The sequence below is a fragment of the Nycticebus coucang genome, chromosome 6 (assembly GCF_027406575.1).
Source record: "Nycticebus coucang isolate mNycCou1 chromosome 6, mNycCou1.pri, whole genome shotgun sequence".
Lineage (NCBI taxonomy): Eukaryota > Metazoa > Chordata > Mammalia > Primates > Lorisidae > Nycticebus > Nycticebus coucang.
The window spans coordinates 61,466,674-61,488,105 of NC_069785.1; the positions used below are offsets into that span (position 1 = coordinate 61,466,674).

The 21,432-nt window shown below is 41.7% G+C and overlaps 1 protein-coding gene across 4 annotated transcripts in view; it reads right to left on the reverse strand.

The window, feature by feature from the left end:
* MYO1E (myosin IE) overlaps positions 1-21,432 on the reverse strand; it is a 230,818-nt gene that overhangs the window by 90,901 nt on the left and 118,485 nt on the right. For all 4 annotated transcript variants that reach the window (XM_053594008.1, XM_053594010.1, XM_053594007.1 and 1 more), the window contains exons 5-7: positions 15,317-15,404; positions 10,224-10,313; positions 5,830-5,961 (exon numbers count right to left, since the gene is read on the reverse strand). In XM_053594008.1, the coding sequence (XP_053449983.1) occupies positions 5,830-5,961; positions 10,224-10,313; positions 15,317-15,404 (310 nt within the window). The remainder of the gene's footprint in view (positions 1-5,829; positions 5,962-10,223; positions 10,314-15,316; positions 15,405-21,432) is intronic.

Below are 21,432 nucleotides of genomic sequence, written 5' to 3' on the forward strand. Positions count from 1 at the left end.
CATGCCTTAAATTTAAGTCCTTTATCCATCTTGAATCAATTTTTGTGAGTGGGGAAAGGTGTGGGTCCAGTTTCAGTCTTTTACATGTAGACATCCAGTTCTCCCAACCCCATTTATTGAATAGGGAGTCTTTCCCCCAAGGTAAGTTCTTGTTTGGTTTATCGAAGATTAGGTGGTTGTAAGATGTTAGTTTCATTCCTTGGTGTTCAATTCGATTCCAAGTGTCTATGTCTCTGTTTTTGTGCCAGTACCATGCTGTCTTGAGCACTATGGCTTTGTAGTACAGACTAAAATCTGGTATGCTGATGCCCCCAGCTTTATTTTTGTTACTAAGAACTGCCTTAGCTATACGGGGTTTTTTCCAGTTCCATACAAAATGCAGAATCATTTTTTCCAAATCTTGAAGGAACGATGTAGGTACTTTGATAGGAATGGCATTGAATAGGTAGATTGCTTTGGGAAGTATAGACATTTTACCAATGTTGATTCTTCCAATCCATGAGCATGGTATGTTCTTCCATTTGTTAATATCCTCTGCTATTTCCTTTCTGAGGAGTTCATAGTTTTCTTTATAGAGGTCCTTCACCTCCTTCGTTAGGTATATTCCTAGGTATTTCATTTTCTTTGAAACTATGGTGAAGGGAGTTGTGTCCTTAATTAGCTTCTCATCTTGACTGTTATTGGTGTATACAAAGGCTACTGACTTGTGGACATTGATTTTATATCCTGAAACATTACTGTATTTTTTGATGACTTCTAGGAGTCTTGTGGTTGAGTCTTTGGGGTTCTCTAAGTATAAGATCATGTCAGCAAAGAGGGAGAGTTTGACCTCCTCTGCTCCCATTTGGATTCCCTTTATTTCCTTGTCTTGCCTAATTGTATTGGCTAGAACTTCCAGCACTATGTTGAATAGTAAAGGTGACAGAGGACAACCTTGTCTGGTTCCAGTTCTAAGAGGAAAAGCTTTCAGTTTTACTCCATTCAGTAAAATATTGGCTGTGGGTTTGTCATAGATAGCTTCAATCAGTTTTAGAAATGTGCCACCTATGCCTATACTCTTCAGTGTTCTAATTAGAAAAGGATGCTGGATTTTATCAAATGCTTTTTCTGCATCTATTGAGAGGATCATGTGATCTTTATTTTTGCCTCTGTTAATATGGTGGATAACGTTTATGGACTTGCGTATGTTAAACCAGCCTTGCATCCCTGGGATGAAGCCTACTTGATCATGATGAATGACTTTTTTGATGATAAGCTGTAATCTATTGGCTAGGATTTTGTTGAGAATTTTTCCGTCTATATTCATGAGTGAGATTGGTCTGAAGTTCTCCTTTTTGTTTGGGTCTTTTCCTGGTTTTGGTATCAGGGTGATGTTTGCTTCATAGAATGAGTTGGGGAAGATTCCTTCTTCCTCAGTTTTTTGGAATAATTTCTGCAGTACAGGAATAAGCTCTTCCTTGAAGGTTTGATAGAATTCTGGAGTGAAGCCATCTGGACCAGGGCATTTTTTAGTTGGAAGCTTTTTTATTGTTTCTTTGATCTCAGTGCTTGAAATTGGTCTGTTCAGGAGGTCTATTTCTTCCTGGCTAAGTCTAGGGAGAGGGTGATTCCAAATATTGATCCATTTCCTTCACATTGTCAAATTTCTGGGCATAGAGTTTCTGGTAGTATTCAGAGATGATCTCTTGTATCTCTGTGGGATCCGTTGTTATTTCCCGTTTATCGTTTCTGATTGAGGTTACTAGAGATTTTACTTTTCTATTTCTAGTTAGTCTGGCCAATGGTTTATCTATTTTATTTATTTTTTCAAAAAACCAACTCCTTATTTCATTGATTTTCTGAATGATTGTTTTGTTTTCAATGTCATTGATCTCTGATTTGATTTTGGATATTTCTTTTCTTCTACTGAGTTTAGGCTTAGATTGTTCTTCTTTTTCCAATTCCATAAGATCTCTTGTGAGATTGTCGATGTGCTCTCTTTCTGTTTTTCGAATGTGGGCATCTAAAGCGATGAATTTTCCTCTCAAAACTGCTTTTGCAGTATCCCACAGGTTTTGGTAGCTTGTGTCTTCATTGTTGTTATGCTCAAGGAAGTTAATGATTTCCTGTTTTATTTCTTCCTGCACCCATCTGTTATTCAACAGAAGATTGTTTAATTTCCATGCCTTTGAGTGGGGTCAAGCATTTTTGTTAGAGTTGAGTTCCACCTTTAGTGCCTTATGGTCTGAGAAGATACAAGGTAAAATTTCAATTCTTTTGATTCTGTTGATATTTGTTTTGTGTCCCAGGATATGATCAATTTTGGAGAATGTTCCATGGGGTGATGAGAAGAATGTATATTCTTTGTCTTTGGGGTGGAGTGTTCTATATGCGTCTATCAAGCATACTTGGTCTAAGGTCTCATTTAAATCTCTTATATCTTTGTTTAATTTCTGTTTAGAGGATCTGTCCAGCTCTGTAAAAGGTGTTAAAGTCCCCTGTTATGATGGTATTATCAGATATCATATTGCTCAGACTGAGTAAGGTCTGCTTCAAGAATCTGGGAGCATTTAAATTGGGTGCATAAATATTTAGAATTGAAATGTCTTCTTGTTGTAGTTTTCCCTTGACCAATATAAAGTGACCATCTTTGTCTTTTTTGACTTTAGTTGCTTTAAATCCACATGTATCTGAAAATAAGATTGCAACTCCTCTTTTCTTCTGAATTCCATTTGCCTGAAAAATTGTCTTCCAACCCTTGACTCGGAGTTTTAATTTGTCTTTTGAAGCCAGGTGTGTTTCTTGCAGACAGCAAATGGATGGCTTGCGTTTTTTAATCCAGTCAGCCAATCTATGTCTCTTCAGTGGGGAATTCAAGCCATTAACATTTATGGAGATAACTGATAAGTGTGGTAGTATTCTATTCGTCTTATTTGGTGAGAGTCCATTGCTTAGTTTTATCTTTTGCATCAGTGTGGAGGTTAGGTTCTGTCCTTTGATATCTGAGTTCTTACTTTGCTGCTGATCCATTGTGGTGGTCAGTGTGCAGAACAGGTTGAAGTATTTCCTGTAGAGCTGGTCTTGTTGTGGCCAATTTCCTCAATGTTTGTATATCCGTAAATGATTTGATTTCTCCGTCAATTTTGAAGCTTAGCTTAGCAGGGTACAGAATTCTGGGCTGAAAATTGTTCTGTTTAAGTAGATTAAAGGTAGATGACCATTGTCTTCTTGCTTGGAAAGTTTCATTAGAGAAGTCTGCGGTCACTCTGATGGATTTGCCCCTGTAGGTCAACTGGCGCTTACTCCTGGCAGCTTGCAGAATCTTTTCTTTTGTCTTGACTTTGGACAGGTTCATCACAATGTGTCTTGGAGAAGCTCGGTTAGAGTTGAGGCGACCTGGGGTCCGATGTCCCTCTGAAAGCAGTGTGTCAGACTCTTTGGTGATGTTTGGGAAATTTTCTTTTATAATATTTTCTAGTATGGCTTCCATTCCTCTGGGGCATTCTTCTTCCCCTTCTGGAATTCCTATAACTCGTATGTTGGAACGCTTCATAAAGTCCCATAATTCTGACAGTGAACGTTCTGCTTTCTCTCTCTTCTTTTCTGCCTCTTTTACTATCTGAGTTATCTCAAAAACTTTGTCTTCTACCTCTGAAATTCTTTCTTCTGCATGGTCTAACCTGTTGCTGATACTTTCCATTGCATCTTTAAGTTCCCTGATTGATTGTTTCATTTCCTTCAGCTCTGCTATATCCTTTTTATATTCTTCATATCGTTCATCTCTGATTTGATTCTGTTTTTGGATTTCCTTTTGGTTATTTTCCACTTTATTAGCAGTTTCCTTCATTGTTTCCATCATTTCTTTCATTGTTTTCAACATGTGTATTCTAAATTCCCTTTCTGTCATTCCTAACATTTCTGTATAGCCGTAGCTACCTCATGGTCCCTTGGCGGGGTTGTTCTGGACTGGTTCTTCATGTTGCCTGGAGTTTTCTGCTGATTCTTCCTCATGAGTGATTTCTTTTATCTGTTTCCTTGCCCTAATTTTCCTTTCACTTCCTCTTGCTCTTTAAGTTCTTGTGCCTGTGGACTAAGGGTTACAGGACCAGAAGGGTGAGAAGGTTGAGGAGCAAAAAAGGTTTGAAAGAAAGGAGGACCGAGTGATAAGAAAAAAAAAGAAAGATAGAGAAAGGAGAGGGGGTGGGGATAAGGAATATTGACAAAAAGAAGAGAGGTACAGAAAGAGGGAGACAGGGCAATATAGGTGTACAGTAGGGTACTTTGACACAATCTTAAAAAACCCCACCTTCTGGGAGTGCCCAGTTGGGTGGTTCCCTTGAGGTCAGCAGCTCTTTGCTAACCTGATCAGACACAGTACCCCACCTCCACCAAGTAGAGAGGAAAGACAAAAATGCTATAAATCAAACCAAAACAAGCAAACAGAAAACTTTACGGGGATACAATTGGGTGAAAAACCAAATGATAGCGGTAGAGACACTAGCAAAAATGAAGTTGTAGTTATTAAAAAAGACAGCAATGGGAAATTATAATTAAACTAGAAAAGTTGAGAAAGAAAAAGGGATCTGTATGGAAAAGATTGAAATAAAAAAAAGAACAAAAGAACATCAACAACGTCAAAATAAAAAAAATAAAAAGAAAAAAAACAACCAAAGAAAAAAAAAGAAAAAAATACACAACCAAAAACAAAGCAGTTTGTATATGTTATTGAATATTGTCTGGGCAACACGTGGTCTTCTGGGGTATGAGATGTTAGTCACAGTTCTGATACGACTGGAGGCTGCTGATTTCTCAAACCCCAGCAGGTAGACACCCTAAATCTCTCTTCAGCCCACTTAAAAGGCCCTTTGAACTTGTAAACTTGCTGAGCAGAAGCTTTCCCAGCTTTCTCGCTGGAATCACTGCTGAAGTGGCTATCTGCTTACCCAGTGTGCCAAAACCGGTCTCACTCTGCCCCTGAGGGTTAGGGCTGCAAGGCAGCTCAGACCCCACCCTTAGGCTACTTGGTTGCTGGGTTACAAGCTCCCACCCCTTTCTAGCTCTGCGACCCTGAGGGCGGAGCTTGCCGGGGCAGATCACTGACAATGGTTCCGTGTGACCCACCGACAAATACTATTAGCTCCGTCTGGCTCAGTGGCTCAGACTGGGGCCCTAGACAACGGCCAAAGTTCTCTGCACTCCCGCTCAGGCCTTCCCCAGGGCAGTTCAACTCAGTGCCAAGCCCAAGGACATCAAAACAGTTCACAGGTAAGGCCTTTCTGGTTTGCAGTCTCGCTGCTACTGAACTTACAGTTGTGGGCGGGTTTAGACGGATTGAACACCCGCGACCACTTGCCGGTTTTCCACTGTTTTAGTCCTCCTCTTGGGGTCCAGAAGTCTCTCGCTGACTGCCTGTATCCTCATAGGAGTGATGATAGGCAGTTCCCACCAGCCAGAGATGCCTGGAGTCCTATCTCCCCAGACTCACGGTGCCCAGATGCAAGGAAGCTGTTACTCGGCTGTCATCTTGCTCCGCCTCCTTGACTAACCCCTTGCTGACTGGGAAGGCACAGGCTGGGCCTCAGCGTGGAGACCCATCTTGCTTTAGTTCTGAGTACTTTCTTGATTATTCAACTTATAGAGGAATTTATGTCTCATTACTCCAACTAGAACGAATCCTCCTTGAGGGTAGCGACATCCCACAATTCTGCACGCTGACTTGCATGGCCCAACCCATAAATGTGCCTAAGCTTGCCAGACTAGACTGTCTAAATGGGAGGGCTGAGACAAAGACCATTTTTTTAATGTGGAGAAGGAATAGGAAGTGGGAAAGAAAAAAATATAATGGAAAACCTGGTAAAATATGTGAAAACTCCTCTCTCCCGGGTTCCTCATCACCACTCTGGATTTTTCCAGAAGGAAGTTGGAGATCTTTCCACCATCTGGTTCCCCACCTGGACTGAACTGGATTTCAAAGTATTTTCCCTGCAAGAAAGTTAGGAATTTCCTTCAATGGTTGGTGAATAAAAACATGGTGTTTCAAACAGGCTTTCAATATAGTATAATTCAAGGAAACTCACTAATGAAAGATGTGCTCTGAATTACTCCTACTTCTAATCTAGACTTCCTCATTTTTTCCTATTGGACAATTAACAATACTTTTGACCAATCACACAATTTTGTATTGAGAGAATCTGTCATTCCAGATGACCAAATAAGGATACTTGACTCCTTGCAAATTTTCCCCATAGGCGCTTGCTTACTAAACTGGAAGGTGTAAATAATGGGACAGAAACACCATGTGGTACCCTTAACCTAATAAAAGTGAACTCTGCCATCCTCTTGCAGAGGAAGCACATTTTCCTTCTGGTAGACTTCATCTCATAGCTTTGGGTAAATAAAAGCTGTCAATGCCCCTTAACCTCTGGAGCATCTAAAATGCTTATCTTAAAAATAAATAAATAAATAAAATGTTTATCTAAAATAAAAACATTTTATTAAAAATTAAGTTATTTCCAGCTACTTGTGGGTCTGGGGATATTTGTTACTGTTGTTGTTATTAATTGCTGCTAAAAAGGGACAAAGGAGAATTAAATCTGGAATTTCATTGTCAAAGGTAGCCAGGTTGTTAAATTAATGATATATTTATTTTTTCCCAGTAGACTTAGTTTCACTTCTGTCCTTAAAAACTAAAGCATCCTTAGAGGCCAAAAGGGTAAATTTAAATGAAAAAAAAGAGTCAGGGAGTGGTGTAGCCTAAGACCAAACCAGAAAGTATGCCTGGCCTTAACTGCGTTCATGTTCAATATTATAAAAATTTGTATGCTGACTAAATCCACCCATCTCAGGGCTGACTTCAGATGCACCTGAAGTTGATAACTAGAACTGTCACCTCATTAAGGACAAGAAAAGTGCTCTGCGTGCTGTGCCAATGTGTGAGTACAAACTGTGTTCCTGTCCTTAAGCTACTGATTGCAGGTGTCAGAGAGAACACAAAGGATGGCCATCCTCTAATTGTCTATTTGCCTTAATCTGATGACCCCTCCACCTTCTCCCTAAAATTACAAACAAATACCCAGAGGTACCAGGCGCGGGGACCTAACCAGTGGGTCCGCAGCAAAGCTTGCTGAACAAGAGCACCCCATGCTTCCTATACGGGGTGGCTACGCTTCACCACCTTGGCCTTTTAGGATGTGGTGGAGGGAACAACTCAGGGCTTGCCCCCAAACTCCATCAATTGAGGGAAAATGAAACCAAACAGGACACCAATCCCAGGAACGGGATATGTTGTAGCTGGAAGCAAAGACTCTCAACCTTGGCTGCCTATTAGAAACACCTTGGGGAGCCTTTCCAAAACGCAGGTGCCTGGTGCCCCTCAGACCAGAATTTCTAGGGACTGCTGCCCAGACTTAAGATAGTTTTAAAAAGCGCCTGGGTGATTTTTATATGTAACCATGGTTGAGAACCGCTGCTCTAATATAGCAAAATGCTTACAAATGGTTCAAAATTGTTATATAAAAGGCTTAAACCCCTAATGAGAGGTGAAAAGTCTAAATATTTAGGATTGCGGGATAGCAGCCTTGAGGAATGGGATGTTCTGTGCTGATAATTAAAGGGAAAGAAGCTTCGACTCTTGTAATATTTTATTTCTTACGCTGTGTGATAGGCACATTAAGTGTTCATCACGTTATTTTAAAATAGTGTTTGAAGGGCGGCACCTGTGGCTCAGTCGGTAGGGCGCCGGCCCCATATACCAAGGGTGGCGGGTTCAAACCTGGCCCCGGCCGAACTGCAAACGAAAAATAGCTGGATGTTGTGGCAGGCGCCTGTAGTCCCAGCTACTCGGGTGGCTGAGGCAAGAGAATCGCTTAAGCCCAGGAGTTGGAGGTTGCTGTGAGCTGTGTGAGGCCACGGCACTCTACCGAGGGCCATAAAGTGAGACTCTGTCTCTACAAAAAAAAAAATAGTGTTTGAAATATTTCATAATATGTATTTTTTAAATTTAGAAGAATTTACAGGTGGAAAATATGTTTTTGTGGTTCACACTACATGTCTACTTTTTAAAGCACAATTACCCTACTTCACGCCCACATTCTCTTACTAGAGAATCACTGTAATAACATTGAACTCTGACTTCCATCTGAATTACATTTTATATTATGTGCACGTTAAAATAAAAATTGGAACATATTGTGAATTTTGTTCTGTGATTTTGTTTTAACAGTATATTATGGAGTCTTTTAAACCAAGTACAGAGAAGTTAGATAATTTGTTTGAAAAGTATTATTGGGTCCAAGATAATGAGCATTTTAAATTTTTATGAAAATCGCCCAATTGCTCTCCTGAAAGAATGAAAAAGTATCAGTCTTCAACCAAGAGTGTTTCTTTTCTTTTCTTTCTTTCTTTTTCTTTTTCTTTTTTGAGACAGAGTCTCACTATGTTGCCCTCGGTAGAATGCGCTGGCATCACAGCAACCTTGAACTCTTGGGCTTAAGCGATTCTCTTGCCTCAGCCTCCCAAGAAGCTGGGACTACAGGTGCCCGCCACAACACCCGGCTATATTTTTGGTATAGTTTTCATTGTTTGGCAGGCCTGGGTAGGGTTCGAACCCCCCAGCCCCGGTGTATGTGGCTGGCCCTCTAGTTGCTGAGTTACAGGCGCTGAACAGAGTGTTTCTTTTCTGTTATTATCAACCTCCTTCATGTATGCCCATCTGAGAGAGAAAATAGATGGTTTTAATTTATATTTCTCTCATTATTCATGAGCACGAGTTTTTTTTGATGTCTTAGGCATGCCTCTGTGAGAGTGTGTGAGCATGTCTGTGGTATGTGTAAGTATGTACACGTGAGTGTGTGTGTGTGCGTGGGCCTATGTATATAAATGTGTGTGTGAGTGCATGAATGTGTGTGAATGTGTGTCTGAAATGCCCATCACGATCTTTCCCATCTTTCCATCAGACTTGTATAATATTTTATATTTATTTACAAAAAATGACCGATGTGGAGGAGGATAAAGAATAATTTGGACAAATCAAGGAAAACATTGATTTAATTCTTACTCTGCTCCCAGCGAAGGGCAAGAAAGCAGAAAACACCTAGAGGGTTAAATTTGGTCACGTCCATTTTTACATGGCAGGTTTAGATGGACAAATTGCAAATGGGAAATTTATTCATCTCTCCTTTGCTATTTCATTACCTAGAAATTTCTCCAAGATAACACAACTCATGCACTGGGGAAAAAAATAGGTAAGTGAATAATTTGATAATATTCAGCAGCAAGGAAAGAAAGTGAGGGTGAATCTGACCTATATAACCCACCAGGGAACTTAGTTATTACGTGAGAACATAGTAAAATTTCTCTTGGAAATAGAAGTTTCCTTCGAAAATAAAGAGTGAAAAAGAAATTGTTTTTCTCTGCAATTCTCACTTATTTATTTTAAAATCATCCAGAATCAGCCTCACAGATGGCGCCTTGAATACTTTAGTGCCAGACATAATCTATGGTTGAGATAAGATGCAAAATCTATATAAACCAAGGTTACTGGGCAAACATTTGTTGCTTTGTAAATGTGGCTTTTGTCAAGGGGAATATGTTCATATCCATCCTTGCCAGCCTTCTATTTACTCCCTCAGGAGATACCCAACAGAGAAACATCTAAATGGGCATTTGCAATGTGTTTGTCACTGGGGTAAGTGAGGCAGGTGGAAGGCAGTCTGTGAGGCTAGGTACAAACAAAAGCACAGATCCGGGAAGAGGGGTAGGTAGCTCCCTCTGACAGAGAAGAGGAAGGTTCTCTCCAACGTGCCAGATCAGTCCAGCTGTCAGCTTCCTTCGGTAGCTACTGACCAAGTTCTAAGAACCAAGGCCATCACTCGTGGGCAACGATACCTGGGATACCCATCTAACCCTAGTGAATCCTTTGTCTAAGAAAGAAGGTCTTTTTTCCAGGGCACAAAGCAAACTCCTCCGGGACCAAAGCTGCCACATTTATCAATTTTTATTTTCCTTAGGCAATTCAAGTTGAAACTGTTTTCAAAATTATATTGCTTGCTTCCCTGATGCTCAAAACTAACTTCAGTCAAGGGGCAAATTGAAGCTTGCCAGCACACCACTGGGGAAAATGAAGATTGAAAAGGTGGCCTCCTGATGGTATGCGAAAAGCTCTCATTTCCTGTGAGATACTGGACTTAATTCAGGAACACCAACACCATCAATCAGGCGACACTCTGTACAGGGACGAGACTTACAAATCGGCTGGAGTTGTTGTTCCGGACCGTCTTGGCATTCCCGAAGGCCTCCAGCAATGGGTTGGACTGCAGGATAATGTCCTTCACGTGCTATCGCAGCAAACAGACTGGAGGTTAGGAAAGCGCAGACCCCTGCCCTACAATGTAGGGGAAGCCCAACTTCCCCTAAGGACCTGGTTTCTGGGTGCAGTAAAGTGAGGCCCCAAATCTACATGTCCCTGGGGGGTTCCTGAAAGATGTATTCTTTTATCACGACACACCTAGACCTATTTGTGAGTCTGGGTCGCCCAACTCCCTTGGCTCAATGCAGGACCTCCAGGGGCCAGGTTGTAATCCTACATCGGGGTCTACAGGACTGGTTTCCAAACTGGTTGCTGCAGCTTTGCGTACTTCTGAGCGAGCCAGGAATCACAGCAGGGAGGAAGGTGAAGTGGTAAACCAGTGGGTACCTGGCTGTTCCCCCCAGAGTCTACCTCCCCATCCCATCCCCTTTCCATCAGAGTTACTTTAAGGAAACTAATCAGTTTCTCCTCCCCAAAGGAGATGATGAAATATAGTCTTGTGTCTCTCAAACTTCAAGGTGCAAGAAACACAGATGTGAATTCCGTAGGCCTAGGGCAGAGCCCGAGAACCTGCATTTCTAATCAGCCACATTTTGAACAGCAAAGGTCCCTGCTAGATTGTGTAGCGTAATCCCTGGCCTACTCGAGGGGAGTAATTTGGTTTTCAGACACCCCATGGACACGAGACAGCACAAGAGACAGGGTTTGATGTTGGAGACGTCTTTCAACAAGTGAGTCATTCCTTGTACTTCTAATTATTCACATGCTATGGTTAAACACGTTCCAGAAATAACAAGTTTTCTGGCTTATGTTCTTTAGCTACTGACTAATTCCAAGCCAAGAGCTCTGTATCATTGTCCTCATAGGAAAACAGGAAGAGAAAAGTCAACATTAACCGTCTGCAGTCTGGCTACTAGGTTGTAGGCTGTGGCAGAGAGGACTAGATTAAGGCACTAACTGTGTAACAGCCAATGTGTTCCTCCAGCACCCTCCTGAACATCCAGAAGAGAAACTGCCTTGAGAAATGAGAACTGACTTCCCATCCTGACTGGAGAAACTTTTTTTTTTTTTGAGACAGAGTCTCACTCTGTCACCCTGGGTAGAGTACCATGGCATCATGATAGCTCACAGCAACCTCAAACTCTTGGGCTCAAGCAATCCTCTTGTCTCAGTTTTTTAATTTTTAGTAGAGAGACAGGGTCTCGCTCTTGCTCAGGCTGGTCATGAACTACTGCACTGAAGCAATCCACCCACCTTGGCCTCCCAGAGTGCTAAGATTACAGGTGTGAGCCACTGTGCTTGGCCCTGACTAGGGAATCATTATCAATGGCACCACAGGCAAATTCTGGACACTCCTTCTATGCGGTCAATTTCAAAGTTTGGAAAGATGCCTATTCTCCTTTAAAAACTCATGGATTCATAGAAACTCTGCTCTTCCTTGTAACATTAATTTTGAGTGTCTGGATTTTCTTTTTTCTTTTTGAGCCAAGAGTCTTACTCTGTTGCCCTGGGAAGAGTGCCATGGCATCACAGCTCACAGTGATCCTCAAATGATCCTCTTGCCTCAGCCTCCCAAGTAGCTGGGACTCCAGGCACCCCCCACAACGCCTGGCTAGCTGAGTGTATGGATTTCCATTAATCCTTTTTGGCTGGCCTACACCACTCAGCTGACACTCAAGCTTTCTCTCAGGGACAGAATGAAAGGCAGGATGCTCTTCTATCTCTTCTCTTCTTTAATGACAGACTTTCAAACTGAGACTCTTCATGCATCCACATCTTCTCATCAACCCTCAGTGATGTCCTGCAGACATCATGTTAATACATGTGGTGAATATCTCAGGGGAAGGAGACAGCATAAATTAAGGTAAAGAGAAGTTCACCTACAAAACAGCATCCTGAGTCCCTGTCTCCATGTTCATAGTGTCAGGATGGAATGGGATCACATAATTGGAGAAAAGCAAGGGGATTGAACCACTCCGACCTACGTTCTAGAGCTGCACCCTGTCCAATATGGAAGTCATAACCCACACGTGGCTATTAGTCCCTGAAATACCTCATTAATTTTGTTATGCTGATTATATACTAAGTGAAAATATATTGGATAAACTGGGTTAAATAAAAATATTTTAAAAACCAATTAAAAAACTCCTACTATTGAGTTCAGGAGTTTGAGACCAGCCTGAGCCAGAGCGAGACTCTGTCTCATAGCTGGGTGTTGTGGAAGGCGCCTGTAATCTCAGCTAGTTGGGAGGCTGAGACAAGAGAATTGCTTGAGCCCAAGAGTTTGAGGTTGCTGTGAGCTGTGATGCCACCGCACTCTAGCTGGGGTGACAATGTGAGACTCTATCTCAAAAAAAAAAAAAAAAAAGTTGGCTACTAGAGAATCTAAAATTACAGATGTGGCTCGCTTCATCTTTCTAGTAGACAGCAGCTCACCATCTTCTCTCATTAGGAGGAAAAGGTCTAAGGCCCTTTCATGCTGCATAAGGAATTTTGGGCTCTGCCTGAAGCTTTCTGACCCATCAGGCCTAACGGAGCACTTTGTAATTAGTAGATAGAACCAGAACCACAACAAAGAGGCGGTTATGTGTCTACAGCCGATCATGGCAATAATGTTACCTATTACATAATTCTCATTTAAAATGTCTATCTTTTTTTTTTTTTTGAGACAGAATCTGGCTCTACCCCCCAGGCTATAGTGCAGTGGTGTCATGATAGCTCCCCACAACCTCAAACTCCTGGGCTCAAGTGATTCTCCTGCCTCAGCCTCCGGTGTCACTGAGACCACAGACATTCAGCACAACCTCTGGCTAATTCTAGAGTCTTTTTCTTGCTCAGGCTGGTCTTGAACTCCTGGCCTCAAGCAATTCTGCTGCCTCAGCCTCCTAGAATGTAGGATTACAGGTGTGAGCCACTGTGCCTGGCCTAAAAATTTCATCTTTAGAATAAGTTCTGGCGTATGACGTGATGAGCACTGAGTTTGGACAGTCCCTATGGACCATCAACTCACCATCACCGCCACCCATTGCCACCCATTACCTGTTCCTGCCAATGTGGATCCTCACATCACCAGGAATGAAATTAAAGACAGATGACGCTGCAGCAACGCCGTTCGTGACTCTGTCCTGTTGAATCAGGAGCTCCTGTCCCTTCTTTTCATCACTTATGTATCCTCATTCTTGAATCTTCTCTCTTTCCTTGGGTTTCCCTGCATGCTCTCTAACCTCTCTTCATTGCTTTCTCTTTTCCCTTTCTGCCTCTATTTTCTTTATAATTTTTATAATTTCCTGAATTGGCAATTTATTCACATAGTTTAAACAGTAAAAAAGTTCTCAAGGGCCCGGGCATAGTGGCTCATGCCTCTAATTCCAGCGCTTTGAGAGGTCATAGGAGGATGGCTTGAGGCCAGGACTTTGAGACCAAACTGAACAAGATAGTGAGACCTGCCTCTACAGGAAGGAAGGAAGGAAGAGAGGGAGGGAGGGAGGGAGGGAAGAACGAAGGAAAGAGAAGAAAGAAAGAAGGAAGGAAGAAAGGAAGGAAGGAAGGAAGGAAGGAAGGAAGGAAGGAAGGAAGGAAGGAAGGAAGGAAGGAAGGAAGGAAGGAAGGGAAGAAAAGATTAGTCTGGCATGGTGGCACATGCCTATAGTCCCAGCTACTCAGGCGACTGAGGAAAGAGGAATCCTTGAGTCCAGGAATTGGAGGTTGTAGTGAACTGTGATGACACAACCGCATTCTTGCACTCTAGCCCTCACAACAGAGCAAGAACCCCCATCTCAAAAAAAAAAATGAGGCTGGGAGAGATGGCTCATGCCTGTAATCCTAGCACTCTGGGAGGCCGAGGTGGGTGGACTGCCTGAGTTCACAGGCTCCAGACCAGCCTGAGCCAGAGTGAGACCTCATCTCTAAAAGTAGCCGGGTGTTGTGGTGGGCACCTGTAGTCCCAGCTACTTAGGAGGCTGAGGCAAGAGAATTGCTTGAGCCCAAGAGCTTGAGGTTGCTGTGACTTGTGACGCCATGGCACTCTACTAAGGGCAACAAAAGTAAGACTCTGTCTCCAAAAAAAGAAAAAAAGGAAAGAAAGAAAAAGAAAAGAAAGTTCCTCAAGAGTATACAGGAAAGAATATTATCTCCCTGGCAATCCCCCAGCTTCTATCCCTCAAGACAGCCATTGTTTCCAGTTTCTTAGGGTGTATCCTTCCAGAGATATGTAACATATATCAAAACAAATACAGATATGTAGAGATACATGGTCTTTTTTTTTTCTCAAATGGCAACATATTGTGTTCTGACCCTCGCTTGTTGCAAGTAACATGTGTCTCGGAGATCATTCCCTAGAGATAAGTGAAGCTTCACTTTTAAGGCTGTATAAAATTCTATTACACGCCAAGCCATCAATTATTTCACTAGTTGCCTATTGAGGAAGATTTAAGTTGTTTCCAACTTTCGTATTACCAAAAATGCCACACATGTATCATTTTGCATACATTTTAGCATATCTGAAGGATAAATTCTCTCAAGCGGAATTGCTGAGTCCAATGGTAAATACATGCAAGTTTGATTGATTTTGCTGAAATATCCCCCAGTTTATGCTCCTATCAGCAAGGTACGAGAAAAACTATGTCCCTATGTTCTTACCAATACAGTGTTTAAAACGCTACAAGATTTTTGCCAACTTTCTAGATTAAAAAAAAATACCTTTTTTTTGTGTAGTTCTAATTTGCATTTTTCTTACTATCATGATGGAAAGCATATTTCCATATTTCGTGAGCCATTTATATTTCCTTTTCTGGGAGTGTCTTTCCTGTTCTTTATTTTTCTTTTGGACTATTGACCTTTTTCTTGATTTGTAGGAGATTATTATACATTAGGCGTCACTATCTTGTAATGTGCTTTTTTTTTTTTTTTTTTGCAGATTTCAAGTATTTTAATTATAGAATCAATGTCTTTTCTGTGGAAGAAAAATCCTTTTGTTAAACAAAAAATGGAGCCTCTTACATTTGACATAACATAAAGCCATCGCCAACTCACCTGGACTTTGGGGCCTCCTCCAGACACTCTGGAGATGTAACTCATGATGTATTTGGCAGCCACTGTCTTTCCAGCACCACTTTCACCACTGAGGAAAGAAAGACAAAAATGCCTAACTATAAAGTGGACTGAGACCAGTTCTCTCCCATGCCCCCCACAAAACAAACAAAAAGAAAAAGAAAACAGACAAAAAGAATTCAGGAAAAAAAAAAAACCCACAGCGTTGGTTAAGAAAGTCAAATCATGGCTCGGCACCTGTGGCTCAAGCGGCTAAGGTGCCAGCCATATACACCTGAGCTGGCAGGTTCAAATCCAGCCTGGGCCCACCAAACAACAATGATGGCTGCAACCAAAAAATAGCCGGGCATTGTGGCGGGCGCCTGTAGTCCCAGCTACTTGGGAGGCAGAGACAGGAGACTCGCTTGAGCCCAGGAGTTTGAGGTTGCAGTGAGCTATGATGCCCTGGCACTCTAACCAGGGCGACAGCTTGAGGCTCTGTCTCAAAAAAAAAAGAAAGTCAAATCATGGCAGGGTGAGGTTACCTCTGTGACCTGGGTGAGCAACATTAACATGGTGTGAATCAGAATCTTAATCATTTGCATTGTGTATAGGAAAGACAAGTAGGGCGGCGCCTGTGGCTCAGTCGGTAGGGCCCCGGCCCCATATACCAAGGGTGGCGGGTTCAAGCCCGGCCCCGGCCAAACTGCAACCAAAAAATAGCCGGGCGTTGTGGCGGGCGCCTGTAGTCCCAGCTACTCGGGAGGCTGAGGCAAGAGAATCGCTTAAGCCCAGGAGTTGGAGGTTGCTGTGAGCTGTGTGAGGCCACGGCACTCTACCGAGGGCCATAAAGTGAGACTCTGTCTCTACAAAAAAAAAAAAGGAAAGACAAGTAATCTAAGCGCCCAATAACAGAGGGCGGGATTAGGGAAATTCTGGACTATCACAAGGGTGAAGTTACACCTGCCACAAAGACTGTAAACACAGGGGGGGAAAAGCAGAGGCAGTGATGTTACAGGAAATAAGTAAACTCAAATTATATATGAAACATGGTTACAAAAGTATTTTTTAACTACGTTAATTAAAAAAAGACTGGAATCAGAAGTTTTGGTCAAGTTAAAGAGACTATGGGACACTTGTTTTAATTCATGATTTACAAAACTTTTTGTAATGTATAATTTTTTTTTCTGCTATTAAAAAAAGAAAAAGAAAAAGTAGGCACTCTGAGGTCTCAAACCATGTGCCTTGACTGATGCAAGCTTCCTTATTTTAGAAGTTCTAAAATTAAATGATGAGGCAATATTAATCACATCCTGAGTAACAAAGACTACCTTCCGTTTGTTAGCCTGGTGCATGGGGAAATCCTTTTGTTAAAAGTATTTAGTCTGCTCTTCAAAATCCCCAACCATCCTTCCTTGAAAATCCCCCTGAATTGATAATGACCTCAACTCAGAACATGCTTAAGTCAGTCAGATTGCTCATCTCTCTGTTGGTAGCCTTTGTCTTACTGGGATAGAATTAATTAAAGCAACCCATGTCATAGAATATGATGGTGGGATTCAGTACGAAAAATTCAGGCTACTAAAGTTCCTAAGACAATATTTTTGTTTGCTCTTGGTAATCAGGAATTTTGGGGTGGCTTGGAGCCTATAGCTCAGTGGCTAGGGCGCCAGCCAAATACACCAGAGCTGGCGGGTTTGAATCCAGCCCAGGCCTGCCAAACAACAATGACAACTACAACTGAAAAATAGCCAGGTGTTGTGGTGGGTGCCTGGATTCCCAGCTGCTTGGGAGGCTGAGGCAAGAGAATCGCTTAAGCCCCAGAGTTTGAGGTTGCTGTGAGCTGTGATGCCACAGCACTCTACCCGGGGCAACACAGTGAGGCTCTGTCTCAAAAAAAAGAAAGAAAAGAATTTTGGAGGGTAGAGCAAATGTCCTTTTATGAATACCCAGCCTAATTAACTGCTATCAATTGCTGAGATACCCAACAAAAGGGGAAACATTTGCTTGTGGTACAGCCAAAGAAGATAACCCCACCCCCAAAAAGGAAAGAGAAATAAATTTTGGAAATAATTTGATATTTCAAAACAAAACAAACAAAAGATTTGAAGTAGCCAGGTGGGAAAACTCAGACTCTCTGGTGAATTTCCCTGAACTAATGTATGGTCTTCGATAGATTTTGGAGAGGAAAGAGGGACTATCCTGGTTGAGGGCTCAGACCCTCCGAAAGTCTAAACCCACTCATGCAGTTCCTCCACCTTCTTAGTGCCCAGCTCCCTGGCTTCCTGATCACTTGAATGGGAAAATCAAACTCAAATTTCTTAAGATAACAGTGGCAGGTAGACAATGAGCCAGGCTGGGACGAGGCGTCACCCTGCTTACAGAGGACATGCGTATTCACAGGCACAAGTAAGTCTGGCAAATTAAACTCCACAAGGAAATTATCTTCTAAATTATCCACATAATCAGATGATTTTTATACAAGATCCTGGGTTCATATACATGCACTCTCCCTCATTGAAGCACAGGTAAAACATCAACTATGGAACTCCCTTTTGTAAGTTGTAAAGAATGAAAACATTTAAGAATATCGGAAAGTCCAAGATTGATGATTCTTTTCTCTTTTCCTATACTTTCTCTTGATGCTTAAATTTTTTGAGATGGGCAATCAACCATATATTTCAGATTTTTTAAAAACAGAATTTTTAGTAAAAGAAGGGATAACATATGGCAATGATAATCAACACTGATTAATTTATTAGAATATTGTTCAGCTTCCTACAAATCACCACGAGTAAACATATTTTCACTAAGTTTTTATTTTTGCATTTAGAGTTCTTTAGAACAAGCTATGAAAGAAAGAGAACAAGTCCTACTGGAATTATAAAAAATAGTACAGTAATCTCCCAACTGTGTCTTCAGTTAACAGTATAATCAGATATGAAATATTTTGTTCCTTTTGTTGGAAGTAGAAAGATAATAATTTAAAGTAACTCTTTTCATATACTAAAATAAGTATGCCAGGTCTAAAAACAGGACATCTACATTCTCAGAAATCGTGATCTTTTTCAGGAGATTTACAATAATTAGTTCTGGCTAAACATTGATTGGAATTTTCATTTCTTGGTTTCAATTTACAGGCACTTGGGCGGCGCCTGTGGCTCAAGGAGTAGGGCGCCGGGCCCATATGCCAAAGGTGGCGGGTTCAAACCTAGCCCTGGCCAAAAAAAAAAAAAAAATTTACAGGCACTTAAGAAGCAGTTTTATTGATCAGAGGCTGGCAATTTGCTTAAAATATGGTACGACAATGGAGTGTTACATAATTACTGAAGCTTATAGTAGTATATGTAACTATAATTATACTGGCCTATTTGGGATGAAAAAATATTGTTTCTTCTTCTGAACCAAGTTAAAAGAATGTGAAGATATCAGATAGAATGTGCAGGAGATTGAAAATTATTCACTTTGCATCTCGGAGCAGTGAGAGCAATTTGCTTTGTTTACATTTACAGGCAGCCCTTCCTAATTTCATCGTCTTCACTTGACTTTTTTTTTTTTTTTTTTTTTTACAGACACAGTTTTACTTTGTCGTCCTCGGTAGAGTGCCATGGCGTCACAGCTAACAGCAACCTCTGGCTCTTGGGCTTAGGCGATTCTCTTCCCTCAGCCTCCCAAGTAGCTATAGGGACCTGCCACAATGCCTGGCTATTTTTTGTTACAGTTTGGCCAGGGCCGGGTTCAAACCTGCCACCCTCGGTATATGGGACCAGCACCCTACTCACTGAGCCACAGGCACCGCCCCATCACTTGACTTCTAAAGTGATAAAGTGGGCTGGGTAAGGTGGCTCTTGCCTATAATCCTAGCACACCGGGAGGCTGAGGTAGGTAGATTGCTTGAGCTGGAGTTTGAGATCATTCTGAGCAAAAGCAAGACCCCCATTTCTACTAAAAATAGAAAAATTAGCCGGTGTTGTGGCAGGTGCCTGTAGTCCCAGTTTCTCGGGAGCCTCAGAAAAGAGGATTGCCTGAGCCTAAGAGTTTGAGGTTGCTGCGATCTATGATGCCATGGCATTCTACCCAGGGCAACAGAGTGAGAAATCTGTCTCAAAAAGATAGCTAAAATAAAATGAAAATAAATAAATAAATGAAATGAAATAAATGTAAAAATAAAATAAAATTAAAAATAAATAAATAAAGTGACACAGTGGACTGAAAAACAAAACAAACAAAAAAACTCTAGAAATTAGGAAAATGTCCCAGTGGTTCCTAAATCTGGCAGTCCATCAGAATCCTCAGAGTATTTTTAAAATGCCCATGTTTGGGGCCCTCATTTGACCTCCTGAATCCCAGTCTCCAGGGAAAGAGTCTAGGAAAAGGAATTTTCAAAAAATTGTCTAGTTCTTATATAGCCGTCTGGGAACCAGCCAAGCAATTTTAAATCAGACTTAAGACAGACTTTATAGGAAATATCAATTTAAATAGAAACTAATGTAGTATTTGCATGTGTGTATGTGTGTGTGAGCTACAGAAGTAGAAACATATGCTAAAATTTTAAAGAAACAGAAAGAATGTTCTGAGGAAAACCATTTACAGCAGCATATTAATAACTGGATTCAAGGACCACATTGTTTTTCTGAGAAAGGTTATTCCTCACTTAAAAATCAATAGTGTTTTTAATTCATGCAAACTTATTTTAGCAAAAGTAAAAATATTTCAGTTGTTTTGAGATATCCCCTAGAATACATAGGGTCAATTTTTCTTACTGTTGGAAGGAAGACTCACCAGTGTACTCCCATCTTCCCATTCCCGGTCCCAAAATATCTCTATTGGATCAGGATCAAAAATATCTCTATTGGATCAGGATGGTAGCAACTCTCGTTTCCTTGTAACTGATTGAGTTAACATAATTGCAATGTTTTCTTTGCACTTTAGAAAGGACAAAAACTTAAAACAAAAATCATTCATGCATTTACTCCTGCAATGTGCACTAACCCCATCCCCACCATGTGGGCCATAATGATTCGTGACTCCAGCCAGGGAGGAGCTCACTTACTGCCTCTTGGGGGAAGTCAGGCCCACAAATGCCATTAACAACCCAGTGAAGATGTGGACTCTCGGGTGGCATCCATCCCTGACTGGAGTGTTTGCTTGGAAAAGATTCTGAAAGGAAGTCACAACTAGTTAAAGAGACAGGTAAAGGTAGCCAGATGTGTGTGTGCGTGCACGCATGCACGCGCAAAAACTTCATTTTTTTGATGAGAAAGGCAAGTTGCTCAAGGACACTTAGCTAGTAAGTGGGAGAGGTAAGAAGGGGCTTGGGTTAGCATGACTCAGGAGCTGAAGCTGTACTGCCTCAGAGGAAGGGAAATATTCTATGTTTCCCACCTAACTCCATGAACAGCACAATTCACAGTATGATCAAACTTTTAAGTCCTCCTGAGACTTTCTTATACACATCCATTCAAGCAAGCCTTCTGCCAACATTTATTATCTCTCACATAGTTGGAACTAACAAATGATAGCCTGCATCACTGTGATCACAAGACAAGATAATTCTGTGAGAACAAGAAACGACATCAAAGAAGGTCTGGACGGTCCTCTGGGATGATTCAAATCCTAGCTTCCCCTCCTGGCAGCCCTACTGAATGCAGAGCAGAAAAATAAGTCAGAGGGGAAGTATCATTGGTCACTGGGAGGTGGGGATGAGGGGGGTCCCAAGGTTAAGGAGAGAGAGGTTCTTTGTTGGGTGTTGTAATCATATTAAAAAATAATCCTGGCTCAGGGCCTGTGTCTCAAGCAGCTAAGGCACCAGTCACATACACATGAGCTGGCAGGTTCGAATCCAGCCCAGGCCTGCCAAACAACAATGACGGCTGCAACCAAAAAATAGCCGGGTGTTGTAGCAGGTGCCTGTAGTCCCAGCTGCTTGGGAGGCGGAGGCGGAGGCGGAGGCAGGAGAATCGCTTGAGCCCAGGAGTTGGAGGTTGCTGTGAGCTGTGATGCCACAGCACTCTACCCAGGGCGACAGCTTAAGGCTCTGTCTCAAAAAAAAAAAATAATAATAATAATCCTCAGGGCTCGGCACCTGTAGCTCAGTGGTTAGGGCGCCGGCCACATAC